The following is a 15,787-nucleotide window of genomic DNA, read 5'->3' as shown; positions in this document are numbered from 1 at the left end:
CGCTAAGTTAATTCGGAGCCTGGCAAAATCCCCCAGCTCTAATCCCAGCCCGCCCTCCAGCTCGGCTGGGTTCTGCTTGGCGGGTCTGGCAGGGTCACGGCAGGCAGCTGCCAGATGCTGCCGGTGCCCGGCATGGAGCCCCTCGCCACCGTGGAGGAGCAGGGACCCGCTGCTGCAGGCTCCCAGCCCCGGCTCTGGCAGCCCCCAGGTCCCTCCTGGGACCGGGTGCTGCTAAGGGCCATCGCGGGGACAGGCAGGCGTGATGACAGCTGGGGGAGATGGCCTGTCCCTCCGCCAGCCCGGCTGGGCACCGGGCCCCGCTCTGGAGAGGTGTCGCGGAAAAACCGACGTCAGCATCGGCCTGGAGGAATTTGGCTGCCCTGGCCCACCCTGGCTGGGGACTGGGATGGGGACGGGGACAGGTACAGGCACCTCTGCCGTGCACCAGAGGAGTCTTGAGCAGGGTGATGGGGGGGGGCTATAAGCCCCCTTCCTTGCCGCACCCCTTTTCAGGGCCGGGAGCAGCCAGAGGATCTGGGAGCATCCCCAGGGTACAGCCACTGTCTCTGCTCCCTGCAGGCATGTCCCCCTCCATGTCCCGAGGGCAGACAACAGCCAGCTCATGACACTGGTGACACCCCCTGTGCCAGCCAGGGACAGTGGTTGGGGTTTATTTCTCCAGAAGCTCGTTTTTTCACCCAGGGCCTCAGCAGTGGGGGGAAGGGGCTGATCCCTTCCCAGGTCCCCCGGGGCTCCTGGCATGGCTGTGGCCCTGCCACCCCTTGGTCCCCTCTGTCCCCCACCCCGCAGGATGTGGCTGGCAGCCCCTGGGGCGAGGGGGGGGTGGCGGGTGGTGATGGGGAAGCTGTTGAGACATGCTGACAGCCCCCAGCCGCCCCCATGCTGGGGACCCTGGCATCCTGCTCCCCTTCCCCCAGCCACACCACCCTCCATCATCTCCTCGTTCCCAGCCTGGGTAATTGGTGGCCTGGTGACAGACGGGCTCATTAACAGCTTAATTTCGGCTTGGTCTCTTCCTGCCCGACCCCCAGCCCAGGTGGGGACCAACCCAGCAGGGTGCAGGGATGAGCACCTGAGGCCACTGCACCCCATTGCTGCACCCCGTGGGGGCTTCCGCAGAGCCGGTGGGAGAGCATACGCGCGTGCACACGCGTGTGCAACACGCACCAGCAGGCAGCACCGCCCTGGGCAGCCCACGTGGCCTTGGCTCCCTGACATTGGGGTGCATGGGGGGGCACCCCCATCCCTGGGCACGGGGACAGTGCCACCCTGCCCCTCGCCCCGCCACCGGCAGCGATGCCACCAGGGCGGGTGCCCGCAGGTGCCGGTGGCTGCCCACCGCCCAGCCTTGCCCTGCCCTTGTTTGCTCCGGTAACGGCGGCGTTTCGGCTCCTTTGTGCCGGCAGATAACAAGGGCCGCCGCCGCCTCTGAAGCACCGGCTGGCAGCCCGGGCACCGCTGCCACCCCGAACCGGGTGGCAGGCATGGGTGCTGGTAGGAGTGCAAGCTGGGGATATGGGCAAGGGGTGCAGGCAAGGGATATGGGTAGGAATGGAGGCAGGGATGGGTGGTGGTACAGGCAGGAGTGCAAGCCATGGGTATGGGCACAGGGTGCAGGCAGGATTCCCAGCCCCACTGCTCCTCTGCTTTTGCCCTTGGGTCCATATTGCAGCCCAGGAGCCTGTCCCCAGCACCTCCTCAGCAGGGCAGTGCCCGAAACCACGTCCCCATCCCCCTCCCCAGCAAAGGCACCTGGATGGAGGCAGCCCACAAGCGGCTGATGTTGGGCCCCCAAAGGCCGCCCGGCCGGATGGAGGCCTGGCCGCGTTTCAAAGGCGCGCTTGTGTTGTATAATTTATCGGCAGGAGATAACAGCCAAGCGGCTAACAAGAGAAGGGGGGCTGCACCCCCGCTCCGGGGAGCCTGGCACCGCGGGTACCGTGGCTGCCAAGATCCGCCACGCCGGGGGCACAGGCACCTCCCCGGCCAAAGCGGGAGAGGGGGACCCCCCCAGTGGATCCCATTTTGCGTGGGGATGTTTTGGGGGTGCCCCAAGGCGGGGGCAGAGATGGTGCCACCCTGTGCCCTGCTTTGGAGGCACTGGCTGGGTGCTCCCCCCCCCGCCCCGGGGTATGCCTGCCTGAGCCGCCCTGATGCGCAGAGACCCCAGGGGCCACAGCACAACCAGAGCGAGGGGACCCTGGGGTCAGCTTCTGGGGTGCTCTTCACCCCAAGAACTCATGGCCTGGGTGCCCCTCGCAGCCCAGCACAGGGGGGGGTCAGTGGGCATGGAGGAGCTCCGGGGTAGGGGACAGCTGGTTCCATGGGCACAGGGGCAGCGCCTGGCGCCGGATCTGGGGAGGGTTTGTTTAATCCCAGATAAGGAGGCGACGCCAGGCACCTGGCTGGCAAACGGGTGCTCCCCAGGCAACGGCACCGAAGGCAGTGCCAACCCCCCCAGCACCCATCCCAGGACCGTCTGTTCGCCCACCGGCAGCACAGGTCTGGCATTAGCCAGGCACATGGGTCCCTCTGGCCACCCACACTCCCGTGGCACAGCATGGCACGGAGGCAGCGGGCATGCAGGCAGAGCCAGGGCAGATGGGGATGTAGCACAGGGAAAAGCAGGGTGCCCTGTCCTCTGCCAAACCCAGCCAGATTTACGCCAGGGCCAGCCCCCCCCACCCCGGGCCGATCCTGCCCCACAGGCTGCCTGGGCACCGGACCGAGCAGGGGGCTTGGGACCAAGGAGGGGGCTTGGCGCCATGGCCGTGCCACACAGCCAGCACCTGGGGGTTTGGGGCCGTGCCAGGCTCCTGCTGCCACCCCAGCCCCGTGGCATCTGGGGGGCACCTGAAAACCTGCCCCCTCCCCCCCACCAGCTGGCCCGGCGAGTGGCTGTGTGCCCGTGACCCCCGCGTGGGGCCGTGCCCGCCTGTGCCCAGGGTCAGGGCTCAGGTGTGCCCCGCTCCCGCAAGGGCAGGGAGACAGACGGCACTGCCGGCTGGCAGGGGCCACGGGTGACAGCATCCCTGGTGGGGGGACCGCCTCGCCGGCTGGTGAGCACGACCCCGGCTGCCTGCCGGCCTGCACCGAGTGTGCCAGGTCTCAGCAGGGGCAACCGGGTGGGATAAGCCCTTTGTGTCACCCTGCAGTGGCCCTGAGAGCATCCAAGCATGAGGCACAGCCGTGCCAGGGTCCCCCCCAGCCTGAATCGCACCGGGCTCACAGGGGGTACCCCTGAGCACAGAATGGGGGGCTGGCACACAGGCCCCTCCCCTGAAAAACAGCCCTGGGCCCCCACGCCACCTTGCCCCGTGGGTCACATCCCTCCAGGACGGCACCCTGGGGATGCTGGAGGGGGCAACTGGTCAGACTGGTGAGCCTGGCTGGGGTAGGTGTCCCCCCCTCTGGCACATCCCGGGGGTGCTCTGCCATGCTCGGTGTGTTGCTGCCACCCCCTGGCAACTTGCACAACCCTGGGTGCCCCCCACAGCCCCCCACGCAGCAGTACCCAGACCCCCCGCAGCCCAGCCCTGCACCCCCCACAGCGGGCAGGGGCACTCCGGGGTGCAGGATGCCAGGGAGGGCACAGGGAGCTCGGGGGGGGGGGTCCACACCCCACGCCCTGCACCGCATGGGGGGCCTGGGTATGGCCCTCACATGTGGGCAGGGAGGTTTTTGTGTCCCCGCTGAGCCTGGGTGGGCAGATCAGGGAGGGGGCACAGGGCTGGGGGGGGGGGGTCGCCTACCCAGACGATGATTAGAAGGAGCCGAGGTTACGTCCCAGCGCATTAAGGCTGTCCCCGCTGAGTGCCACTGCCGCGGGGTGACCCCGCCGTGAACCGCCCGCGCACCCCCCCGATGGGCCACCAGCCCCCTCGTGCCAGCACCCCCCCGTCACGCCAGCATCCCCACTGCGTGTCACCACGCTGCCCCGTCCCGCTGCCTGCGCCGCAGGCACATGCGGGAATGCGCTGGCACCGTGTCATGGGGAGGACGTGCCGTGGAGAGGTCACACCTGGGTGGGTCTGGGTACCACAGACATCTTATGACGAGCATCCCGGCGCGGATGCTGGGGTCCCCTCGGCTCTGGGTACCACCCTGGCCCACGTCCCGAAGAGGTCTGGCTCCCCGGGACAGCGTGGGCTATGTCCCCACACAGCCACCTCGCTGCAGGCAGCAGGGCCACGCACGGGGACCCGCGTCCCGCAGACGTTCCCGCTCACGGCCTCGCGGGCCCCGGTGGGCTGCTGGCATGTGCCGCGCACACGGCGCCACGTCACCCGCCTTCCCCGGTCCCCGTCACACCGGGACCCCTGCCCCCGCCGCCCACCTCCATGCCAGCCCCCTCGGTGCCACGTCCGGGCTGGCACCCCCTGCCCAAACGAGGCGCAGGGTCCCCGCTGCCACGTCTCGCCTGAGCCGGGGAAAAATCGGTTCAGGCAAGCTGATGGTGGCATTGAGGGGCCGGGGGGGACAGGGCTGAACTCTCGACCCCGTGCTGGCGGATCCCGACCAGATGCCAGGCGTGCGAGCGTCCCGCAGCGCCCCAACGTGCGAGCCGCCCCCAGCCCTGCGGGACCCCCCCCCCCGTTCCCCTCACGGTTCATCGGCAGGCCACGGGTGATGGCCGTCGCCCGTCCCTCCCCGACGTGGCTGGCGTGGGAGGGGGAAGGAGCCGGCGGGGGCTGCAGCCCCCCGGCCCCATCGCTGGCTGAGCCTGCGCAGCTCATGACACTGATGCCCAGCTGCGGCCAGGGTGCGGGGGTGAAGCTCCTCTGTCCCACGCCTTGGGTGGGGGTGGGGGGTGACGGGGTGCGAGACCCTCGGGGGGCAGCTCGGACCTCCCCACGCGTGGGGCCGCTGGCTGGGGCCCGCCCGTGGCCGTGGGCGACGCGGTGGCGTGCGGGGCTCCGCGCGGTGCCATCCGCGGCCTCGCAGCTCCCCCTGCCGGCACCAGGCCGGCCGGGCCACGGCCCCCCCGCGGCACAGGCACCCCCAGAGGGGTCCAGGGGCAGGAGACCCCCGTGACAGGCTCTGCGGGACCCCCCGGGGCCAGCCCACAGCAGTGCGGCCGCGCCAGGGCCCCTGGCAGCCCCCCACTTGCAGTGCACCCCCCTCTGCAGCGCACCCCCCCTGCGAGCACACCCCCCCGCAATGCACCCCGGCTGCTGTGCACCCCCACTGCAATGCACCCCCCCGCAATGCCCCCCCATTGCAACACGCCCCCATTGCAATCCCCCCCCATCGCAATCCACCCCCGATTGCAATGCACCTCCACTGCAGTGCGCCCACACCCCACTGCAATGCCCCCCCCCATCTCACCGCCCCCCTTTGCAATGCCCCCCCCCCGGAACCGCAACTCCCCCCAGCCGCACTGCCCCCGCCAGCCCCTGCTCCGGGGGTGCCAGCCCATTGAGCCAGCTGGGAATCTGGAGCGGCCCGGGTGCTCGGCGCTGCACAGCGGCCCCCGCCAGCGGGGCGGCCCGGGGGGGTGCATTCCACGGGGGGGGGGTGTCGGGGACAGGGGGTAGGAGCCGGCGGGCACTAGGACCGCGCGGACACCCGCCGCCGGTCGGCAGTAGTGCGCAGGCGCAGGAATCGCTCCGCCCACCCCGCGGCTACTTCCGCCCCCTGGCGGAAAGGCGCCCGCCTGGCGGTCCGCGGCGGAAGTGAGGGCGCGTCATCGGCGGGCGCCGGGCGGGAGCGGGACGCGGAGCCGCCGCCATGGCCGGGATCCTCTTCGAGGATATCTTCGACGTGAAGGACATCGACCCCGAGGGCAAGAAGTTCGACCGTGGTGAGTGGGGCCCCGGCGCCACCCGTCCGCCCGGCCCCGGCTGCTCCCCGCCGGGCTCCAGCCCGGGCCTGCGCGGCCTCAGGGCGGAGCGGCTCGGCGCTGCCCTCCCGCGGCGCGGGGGTCTTCTGCCCTCCCTCAGCCCGGCCTGTCCCGCTCCCCCCGCTGCCCTTCCCGCCGGCGGGGGCCCCTGTCCCCTCGCCGTCGTCCGCCACCGACCCCACCGTGTGTTGCCGCACCCCGGTGCGCCCTGCTTCCCCAGTCCGGCTTCTGTGCCCCTCCGCACCCCCGCGACCCCAGTACGCTCCATTCCCCACCCCACCGCGTTCCTCTCCCTGCCTGTGCACACCTTAGTCTGCTCCCGGGCTCTGGCATCCATCCCCAAACCCTGTGTGCCCCTTCCTCACAAACAGTTCGGGTGCCAGCCTGGGGTGTGGACAAGAATGGCCTGGCCCTGGGACCCTCCTCCTACCCAGCCCCTGGGGGTCTTCGCTGTCTTTGTTGCTGACTCTGCTGCTCTTCTCAGTATCCCGCCTGCACTGTGAGAGCGAGTCCTTCAAGATGGACCTCATCTTGGACGTGAACATCCAGATCTACCCCGTGGACCTGGGTAAGCTATTGGGCTGCTAGTTCAGAGTGTGCCAGGCCTCAGCCAGCGTCAGCTTGGGTGGGTGAGCTTAGAGAGGCGCGTGCTGGTGCTTGGAGGAGGGGGACTGAATTCGCTGCAAACAAGGAGTGAGCTGTCTCAGACTTCCTTGGGCCCCTGTGCTGTCCCCAGGTGGCAAGAGGTACTGGGTACTCTCAGTGTGCTGGAGCTGAGCTGGATTCTGGTTCGCCTCACTGTATGTGTTTGGGCTCATCTCTGGCCTGTTTCCCAGAGATGCTGTCTAGTGAAACTGCCTCAGTTGGTGGCAACCAAGCCTTGAGGGAGACCTTTTGAAATGAGCTTCTGTGGCTAAATGTACTAAACAGGTGGAAAAGAGAGTCTTACCCTTAATGAAGTACAGAAGGGCTGGAACTGCTACTGCAGGGTCTCGCGCATCTGCCCAGGGTCCAGCCAAGCCCTCTGGAACTCTCCTTGCAATTCTCTTGCTGTGTCCCATGAAAACGCCAGCAGTGGTGTGCTGGTGGCTCTGGTTTCCTCCATGGTGGTGACCAATGTCTGTGGGGAATGCAGAGACAGAGGATCTAGTGCAATCTTTTCCACGTTCCCCGCAATCCTGTTGGAGGACTGAAGGCAGGGACGGGGCTTTGTGCTAAACCTGCCAGGGCAGCTCCTTGCCACCACCCTGAGATCTGCTGTGGCCACTGCTGCTGTTCTGGCTGTGCCCCCCACCTTCTCACCACTCCTCTGCCCTCTCTTCCCAGGGGACAAATTCCGCCTGGTCATCGCCAGCACCTTGTATGAAGATGGCACTCTAGATGATGGCGAGTATAACCCCACGGATGACAGGCCATCCAGGTACGGGGTCCAGCCGGGACCCAGGCGGGGGTGGATGAGGGAAAAGGTGAAGTGCTGAGGGGCTGTGAGATACCTTCTCCCAAAGGACGTTCAGCAGGGGGAACACCTGGGTTTGACTCTTCTCTGAACTCCCACTATCTCGTCGCAGGGCAGACCAGTTCGAGTATGTGATGTACGGCAAGGTGTACAGGATTGAAGGGGATGAAACCTCCACAGAGGCAGCCACACGCCTGTGAGTGCCTGTCTGCAGGAGTGGGGGGTCACGGTGCTCTGGGGTGGTGTGGGGGAGGCACCAGGATCTCAGCCTGGGTCTCCCATGGGATTCCCAGCTCTCACTGCTCCTCTCCTCCTGCCCCAGCTCTGCCTACGTGTCCTACGGGGGGCTGCTCATGCGGCTGCAGGGGGACGCAAACAACCTGCATGGCTTTGAAGTGGACTCTCGAGTTTACCTGCTGATGAAGAAGCTGGCCTTCTAGGAGACCTCCTGCCTCCGTGGGCTGCCCCAGAGACGTTCTGCTGCCGAGCAAACAGGAATTCTGTGACCCCAAATTCTGCCCCAGCATCCACACTGCCTGTCCCTTCCAGAACTGGGGAGGAGGGAGCAGTCCCTCTCCTCATCCCGGCCTCTTCTCACTCCTTCTGGGATCTGCAGTCACCTCTTGCACGGAGAGGTGCCTGACAGCCGAGTGGAGACTGTGCTGGGTGCTCCATGGTCCTGCCTGCTGGGCATCTCCTCACCTCTGCCTTCCTGTGCTTCAAAAGCAGGCGAGGCCCCAGCTCTGGCCAGGGGCAGCTGGACTGGGACAGCACCTGTCTGCCTCAGGGCTGGGGACTGCTTCCTAAGGAGCCATCCTGAGGCAGGCCGGACTTGTTCTTGATTAAACTGAGATGTTTTTTCTAGATGTGGCTCTGCTGGCTGGGAGATGAGGCTGGCAGGGAGCGGGTACACCTGCGTGGGGAGCAAAGGGGGCTCACACCACTTTCCCAAAGGACGGACAGTCCAAACCTGCCTGGGGCTCTTCTCTGCTGTCCTGCCGGGTGCGGTGCACACTGGGGCTAGGGAGAGGCAGGTGGGTGTAGAGGGCGAGGATTGGTAGCTCGTGTCCCCAAGTGGGGTCTGGTGCCTGACAGAGCCCACCTGCCCTGCCAAGCTGGCAGCTGCCGTGGGAGGGAGCCGGGTGCTGGGGAGAGACCCGGAGCACGTCCCTGAGGGGCTGCCTCTGACGGAGGCCCCTGGGAATGTGTGGTCCCCCTGCCAGGGCCACAGCAGAGGAGAAAAGGAGGACCCAAAAGACTCTCTAGAAAAATAGCTCTTTAATCATAAAGCATTCACAGTAGAGGTGCCTGCCTGGGTGGGAGCAGGGCCTGTGCCTGCTGGCGCAGGTGTGTTGCCGCTGTCTGCCTCTGTGGGTTGTGCAGTTGCTGAAGGCTTGAGGAACAGGAGCCAACCTTTTCCTTGCGGGCACCTTCCTGGGCACCCAGAGCACAGCTCAGTGTCCAGCAGGTTTTCTCTGACCTGGGATCGGGGTGAACTCTGTGCGCAGCCTCACCGGGCCCTGCACTGAGGGTCTCTGCCACCTTCCTGGCCTTGCTTGCACAAGTCCTTGGCCAGGTCATGGAAGAAGAAGCGCAGCTTGCCCTGCACTAGCTGCCGGTAGGTGAGGAAGATGCTGGTAACGTGGGTCTGTTCCACGGAGTGTGTGGAGCAGCCTGGCTCCCAGGGTCCTGCCTGAGGGGCGAGAGCAGGACAAGAGGGGTGACAAATGCTGTTGTACCCAGCCCAGCGCAGCTGGTGCCTGCACCAGGGTGATCTGGCTCATATGGGGAGGTCTCACCTCCCAGCTGAAGGTCTGCAGGAGCAGGAGGAAGGAGTTGGCGTGTTGGTAAAGCTGGCTCAGCTGCCTGGCCCCGCACTCCTCGGTCACCTGGCCCTGGGCCTCTGCCACGGCACCCACCAGCAGTGCCAGGTCGCACAGGATCTCCCGCCGCTTGGTCTCATTCTGGGAGAGCAGGCAGTGAGCAGGCTGACCCCTGGACCCAATTCATTCCTATGCCCACCCTAGGTCTGGATGGGGTCCTCAACCCCCCTGTGCCACCAGGTATGCCCACAGGCATCTTGTTTGGCATTTCTGGTGCCTGTGCCAACCTGGGGGGACTCCTTCTCCAGCCCTGTGGGCACCCCACGTGCCAGCACCATCCTCCCAGCCCTTCTCACCGATTTGGATTTCCACTGCTGGAGGCTGAAGTCCACCAAGGGCAGCACCGTGGGACAGCTGAGTGTGGGCAGTGCCTGGCACTGGCCCTAGAGGGGAGAGGAGATGCCGAGGTGAGATACCAGGAGCTATGCCTCTCCCTGGCCTTGGGTTTAGGGCAGAGGGGGACTGTATTCTCACCGCTCTCTTCTCCATGTCCTTGGCCTCCCCAATGTACTTCTGGATGAGTCTGTTGTCGCAGACCAGCCGTGTTGGGTTGGCATGGCCCTCTTCCATGTGCAGGAGGAAGGATGTGAGGAGGAGCAGTCCTGTGGGAGACGGGGTTACCTTGGGCACCATGCCACCCTCCCTGGGCAGCTCCAGCCCAGGGCCGTGCCTGCAGCAGGCAGCCCTCATCTCAGCCTGTTGGTGCCCTTGATGGCCCTGTAGTGGGCACACAGGGGGAGGTCTAGGGGGGCCGAGGAGAGCCTGGTGCTGCCCTCTGGTCAGTCAGCACAGGGGCCCGGCGCTCGCTGGGGAGAGCCGTTTCCCTGCTGTGCCGAAAGGCAGGTGGTGTGCGCCGAGGGGCCGCGCAGCTGCGTCTGTGCCAGGTTTTTCGGCTCTGCTCCAGGCTGGGCTGCAGGCGGGGAGCAGAGCCACGCTCCCTACGCAGACCGGGGCCAGCCCTCCTGATCTGTGCCAGGAGCAGCTCCGGCTGTCACGTGCGCTTCGGGGAATCCCTGCTTGCAGCATCCCGCAGCCTACGTCTGCTCCTTGCCACTGCTCCGGCCGAGGGCTCGCCTGCCAGCACTGACTTCCCCAGCACCGCTGGCACGCTGCTGCCCTGAACGCCTCTCAGCTGGGCGGCTGCTGTGCCCAGTGACTGCCCATCCTGGCAACGGGCATCTCTTCTCCAAAGGCCCTCTGAGCATCCACCTGCCTCGCTGCCCACCTTGGCACTGCACCTCTCCCCAAAAGCCCTCGGTGCACCCCGTTTCCCTAGGACAGGCTCGGAGAGATGCTTGGCTGCCGTTGCGTGCCGGGAGCGGCCAGGTCCAACCAAACCAGAGCCACCCTTGGGGTTTACTACCTACACGTGGGTCTCCATCTCTTGGAGTCCCTGTGCGGGGGACGCTCTGGCTGTGCAGCCGTGGTGCCGGCTGCCAACGCAGTGCCCCTTCCCGCTCGCTCCCGTCCCCCCTTTTAGCCGCACACTCACTGTTCAGCTCCATGCTCAGCTGGGGGCTTCGGCCCTGCATCTTCCACCCTGGGGCCAGCGGCTGCTCCCTGGCTCCCGTCCCCCTTCCATGGAGGACGGCGGTGGTGCGGGCTCCCCGCGAGCCGCCCAGCCGGGTTGGAGGGCCAGGGGCCAGAAGTGCCCCCGGGGCGGCACGGCACGGCTCTCCGGCTCCGGCCCGGCCGCCCAGCGCGATTTCCTGTTGTGTCGCCGCTGACCTTCGAGCAAAATCGCAGCGGGGGCCCTGGGCCCGGGGGACGGCTTCCTGCCTCCGGCCGCTTCCTCCCTTGGCTCGGGGCGCGGGAAGGGCGTCCCCGGGCGCCCTCCGGGACTGCTCACCTGCCCCCTGGCCTGAGGGCTCGGCTGCCAGGGCCTCGGTGGTCAGCGCCTTGGCCGTGCCCGTCCGGGGGTGAGGGTGGCACCGGTACCTGCAGGAGAGATGGTGTCAGTGACCCTGTGCTGGGTGGCCCTGGAACTATCAGCCCTGACGGAGTCCTGCTCCTGGCTGTGGCAGCCAGGCATGAAGGCCACCAAAAATCCTCGTCCAGAGGTGGGCTCCAACCCTGTTGACCTTCACCCAGAGGTGGGCTCCAGCTCCAGTGATCGTTGCCCAGAGGTGGACCCCGAGCCCAGCGACCCGAGCCCAGAGGTGGGCTCCAACCCCTGCATCTGTCACCCAGAGGCAACTCAGGGAGGTGGAGATCCCTGGCGTGGCTGTGGTGCACGGTGACCTCTCCGAGCTGGGGAGGGTGATGGAGCACAGGGGTTTGGCTGGCGTGTGGCCCCCAGGGCTGTTTCACCAGGGGTATTGGTTGGGGCTGAGGCAGGTGAAGCACCCACAGACACCCCCTCCCTGGGTAGGAGAAGCACTGGGGGTCTCTCCAGCACCAGGCCCTGGCATGGCCATGACACCCCCCTGGCAAAGCCAGCCCCCCCCCAGGGCACTCTGGCTGCTGGGGGGGGGTGCACCCACCCATACCCATGTATGCATGCACGTGTGTGTGTCCGTATGGCACCCGTGTACACGTGCACCCTCAGACCTACGTGTGCACATGCGCACTTCCTGCGGCACACATCGGGGTGCACGCTTAGATAACCCCTCGGGCAGGGCAGCCCCCCACATGCTTCCCTTTGGGGGCGACCCCCCCCCAGCCCACATCCTCTTGCCCCCGGTCTCCCCGCAGCCTGCGTGCTTCCTTCTCACACCCCTGCTCTCGCACACTCTCGCACGCTCCCACCCCTGTCCCTGTGGCCGGCGGTTCCCGGCAGCGCCTGGCCGGGTGACAACAGGCAGAGTAAACACCTCAGCCCCGTTCCGCCTGCCCCATTGCCCTGCTTGGCCCGTGGCAGCCCACCTTGCGGGTTGCGGGGTGCCTGGATGGGAGGGTCCGGCGGGTGCCACGGCTCCAGGGACGAGGCTGGCAGCCCGGCTCGCTTGGGGCACAGCTGGCGGTGGTGGGAGCCGCGAGCACCGGGGTCAAACACCGCCGGGCTTCCCCCGCATGGCCGTGCTCCGTCTCTGCGGACGTGACAAGCTGCAAACGCGCCCGCCAGCACCCTCAGCCCCTCTGCCAGCGCTGGCCCCGCTCCCGCCACCGGCCCCGTGCCAGTCCCGGCCGTTCCCCGGGTCCCTGTCCCTCCCTGGGTGCAAAACCATTGACGATGCCAGGCTGGAGAGCTGTGGTGCCCCGCGCTCCCTGCTTGCCCTCGTAATTAGGCAAATGAACCCATCAGGGGAAAACCAGAGGGCAGCTGGAAACTGGAGGTCTGCTGGACTCCAGCGGGCGCCGAGGCACCCCGAGGTGCCTACAGTAGTCCCTTCACTCCAAAATGCTCATTTGCAGCTGCGACAGAAGCTGGCAGGCAGCTGGAGCCCATGCCTGTGGGCAGCCTGGTATTCTTCTGCTGGAAACGGCAATGCCAGCATTTGCTGCCCATGCCGGGGGGGCAGAGGGGGATGTGGGGGGGAGCCCCTGCTGCTGGCCCACCATGTTCCCACCAGCCCAAATCCAGGGATGCCGCGTGCTGTGGAGGAAGGGGGTTTGGGGGCAGTGAGTGAGGCTCAGGGACCCCGGAGGGGCATGGGGGCTCCGGCCGAGGCGGGCAGGGCTCTGGCAGGGGGCAGGAAGCCAGGTGGGGGCCGCGGGGCTGTGCAGCTGGCCAGATCCCGGTGCCAAGTTTCCCACCTCTCTTTACAGGGTGCAAAGTGCCGGGAATCCCACTGCGGGGGGGCCAGCCGTTCGCACCCACTTCGCCAAGGTGACGAGGGCAGCCGGAGGTGCCAGGCGGCGGAGGGGGGGGCGGGGGTGGGGGGGAGACCGTGGACGGGTGGCACAGCTGCTGTCCCCGCAGGCCACCCAGATGTGCTCGGTGGGCACCCCCAGGATGTCAGTGCAAGGCAGGGGGGGCATGGGAAGCAAACCTGGGCTTCCAGGGCCAGGGAGGGGGCTCCCAGCCCCCTTTGAAGCCCCCATAAAAGGGTCCAGCATAAAGGGAGGAGAAAGTCAAAGGAACAAAGAGAGCGGCTAATCCTGGCGTGAGCAAACAGCCCCGTTTGCTCAGGGCCCAGCTGGCCCCGGGGCCAGGGAAAGGAGCACAGTGGGGCTCTGGAGGTGCCAGGTGGGGGGGGACCCTCTACCTGGGCTGGCCCCTGTCCTGAAGCTCGGGCAGCACCCGGGAGCTGGGTGCCCCTTACCCCCTCCGGGCCTTTTTTTTACATTTGCAAATCGCCAATAAACATCCGTGGGCAAATCCTGCTCCCCACACCCTCCGCGCCCCACACCACTCCCCGGCAGCTGGTCCCAGGAAAGCACCGTGGTGCTGCTGGGCGAAGGGGCTTGCAAGGGGCACCCTAGCTGGGGTGTGGCAGCTCAGGGGGTGAAGGCTAGCAGGGTTTTTCCCACCTTTCCCAATTCCCAGCTGGCCACACGCTGCCTGGCACCCCGGCACAAAGCCCTGGCTGCTGCCCAGAGGATGCCCATGGGCAAACCCTCCAGCTGCTGCCTTGCACCAAGGCACCTTGTGCCGGTGGCTCCGCTGGCATCTGGGGTGATCCCACCATGTCCCCTTTCCCCATCCTGCTCCTCGGCCCAGCTCTCCACCCTGGTAGGGGGTGCCAGGAGGGCACCTCGCCCCTCTCCCTCCATCCTTCAGGGCGGTGAAGGGGTTAATGCCAGGCGGCGGAGCCGCAGGTGGGCGCAAGAATGAAATTCCTTCTCGCCGTCCTGCGAAGTCTGGGCACAAATATTTGCCTGCATGTCCGGTGGGGAGGGGGGGAGACCACCATCGCTCTGGGAGCTTGCTAATCCCCATGCCAAACACGGCCCCCCCCCATGCCCTGCATGCCCCCCGCCTTCCTCCCGCCAGGGTCGCCCCACAACGCCTTTGAGGAGGGGACATTTGGGGCCGGGGGGACAGCAGCACCCTGGGTGCTCCTATAAGCAGGGAGCTCCATGGAATTGACGGGGCACCTGGAGCAGGCACGGCCGGGATCTGCTTGGCGTGTCAGACAAGGCTGCTTTGGGGTCTCCGTCCCGCTCCCCATGCAGCAGGCCGGGATGAAGGCGAGAGTCCCAGCCATCCCTGCAACGCGCTCTCTGTAATAAACTCCATGTGTTCGCAGACAGAAAACAGCCACTTTCCCCCCCCCCCAAGCTGCATCCCCCTCCCCGTACCTGCCACCCCCAAAACCCCCTCCATCCCCAGACCCCCCTGGCCTTCGTCTGGGGCGGCCCAGCCCTGCAAGCCGCCTACCAGTTGTGCAAATATTGCCGGAACGGCTGTAATCCCTGTGTCCAACGTGAATTATGAGATATTTCCACCCATTACGACAGCCCCCCCCCCCCCCGCCCCGCCGCGTGTGTGCAAGGCCGGGGGGATTAGTCACGGGGCAAGCCGCGCTCGGCACAAAGCTTTGGGGAGGCCGGCGGCTCTCCGCACCCCGTGCCGAGGCGGGTCGGTTGAGGGGGGCTTTTTTTGGAGAGAGGGGGTGCCCCCCAGGCCTTCCCGGCTCCGGGCTCATGCCTGGCACGGGGGCGAGGAGGGGGTGTCGCGGTGCCCGGGAGGCTGTGGGAAGGAGGGGGGGGGCCAGGGCGTGCGGTTTCGCCTCGACCCCATCCCCGGGGAGCAGAGGCTCCTTCCTGCCGCCCCAAGCCCGGCTCATGTTCAAAGCCACGAGCAGGCAGCGGCTAATGAGGCCAGACAATAGGGAGCTGCGTGGGGCAGGAGCGCTGGCGAGGGCCCGCTGCGACGTCCCCATGCCAGGCACGGCACGGCTGCGGCACCACGGCCCGCCAGGACCCGCCGAGGGACCCTCGCTGCCGGGCAGGGCACGTGCCCTCGAAGCCCCGGCGGCACTGCGGGCTGTTTTGGAGGGCGTCGTGGGGGCATCCCACCCGCGCTGTGCCGGGACGGCACCCCACAGGGCCACCGCCTCCCCACCCAGGGGCAAGTTGGGCGCTCGCACCGGGTAGAGGTGCCGGAGGGGTGTGGGTGCCAGGCGGGGTGGCCAGGGCTGCCGATGGCCGGCCGGCTTCATCCCTGTGCGGCTCCAGCTGCCCGCAGCCGGCAACCCCGTTGGGGCTATGCCGGCGCCAGGCCCCGGCTCCGGAGCGCCTCAGAGCCGCCTTTGTGCAGGGCGCTGCCGGCACACATGTGCGGGCGCTGGGAAGCAGCTGGCGGGACTGGGACCCTTTCCCAGTGCCGCCCCCGGCCGGCGCCACCCCCTCCCCGCCAGCACAGGGACCCCCGAGGCGCCCGCCGGTTCTGGCACGCTGCCCTCTGCCCCTTGCCTGGGGGCACCCCTTGGCATTTCCAAGGACAGCCAGGGCTGTGGATGAGGGATGCCCGGGCACGGCTGGGGCACACGTTTCCCCCCTGCCCTTGTGCCCTCACTGCAGTGGCGATGCCACCTCCCCGGGCAGGGATGCCCATCACCCTCCTGCCTTGCCGGGCCCCGTGCCGGCATACCAGCCTGGTCCCAGCCTGGCAGCACCGGGACACCCTTGCAGCCCCCCTCTCCCTCACGCTGCCATCCCATGCCTCAGTTTCCCCCATGCCGACAGCCGCGGCCAGGC

The 15,787-nt window shown here is 67.5% G+C and overlaps 2 protein-coding genes across 4 annotated transcripts; one reads left to right on the top strand and one right to left on the bottom strand.

Moving 5' to 3' along the window:
* Nucleotides 1-5,666: 5,666 nt before the first annotated feature.
* On the top strand, nt 5,667-8,183 carry POLR2H (RNA polymerase II, I and III subunit H). 2 transcript variants are annotated; one of them, XM_052804652.1, is made up of 5 exons: nt 5,667-5,824; nt 6,348-6,431; nt 7,190-7,283; nt 7,432-7,515; nt 7,642-8,183. In XM_052804652.1, the coding sequence occupies exons 1-5, from the start codon at nt 5,752-5,754 to the stop codon at nt 7,757-7,759; spliced, it is 453 nt and encodes a 150-aa protein (XP_052660612.1). In that variant the 5' UTR covers nt 5,667-5,751; the 3' UTR covers nt 7,760-8,183. The 2 variants fall into 2 exon arrangements, with proteins under 2 accessions (XP_052660612.1, XP_052660613.1); XM_052804653.1 differs by lacking the exons at nt 7,190-7,283; nt 7,432-7,515 and having other exon boundaries at nt 7,642-7,739.
* A 399-nt stretch (nt 8,184-8,582) lies between these two features.
* THPO (thrombopoietin) lies at nt 8,583-13,325 on the bottom strand. 2 transcript variants are annotated; one of them, XM_052804650.1, is made up of 6 exons: nt 12,068-13,325; nt 10,695-11,140; nt 9,677-9,804; nt 9,499-9,585; nt 9,119-9,283; nt 8,583-9,012 (listed from the first exon to the last, which is right to left on the bottom strand). In XM_052804650.1, the coding sequence occupies exons 2-6, from the start codon at nt 10,732-10,734 to the stop codon at nt 8,830-8,832; spliced, it is 603 nt and encodes a 200-aa protein (XP_052660610.1). In that variant the 5' UTR covers nt 10,735-11,140; nt 12,068-13,325; the 3' UTR covers nt 8,583-8,829. The 2 variants fall into 2 exon arrangements, with proteins under 2 accessions (XP_052660610.1, XP_052660609.1); XM_052804649.1 differs by lacking the exons at nt 10,695-11,140; nt 12,068-13,325 and having other exon boundaries at nt 9,677-10,667.
* Nucleotides 13,326-15,787: the final 2,462 nt, after the last annotated feature.

Source organism: Harpia harpyja, chromosome 12, assembly GCF_026419915.1.
Source record: "Harpia harpyja isolate bHarHar1 chromosome 12, bHarHar1 primary haplotype, whole genome shotgun sequence".
Taxonomy (NCBI): domain Eukaryota; kingdom Metazoa; phylum Chordata; class Aves; order Accipitriformes; family Accipitridae; genus Harpia; species Harpia harpyja.
Note: the sequence above shows the minus strand (reverse complement) of the source record. Positions and strands in the feature narration are given on the sequence as shown.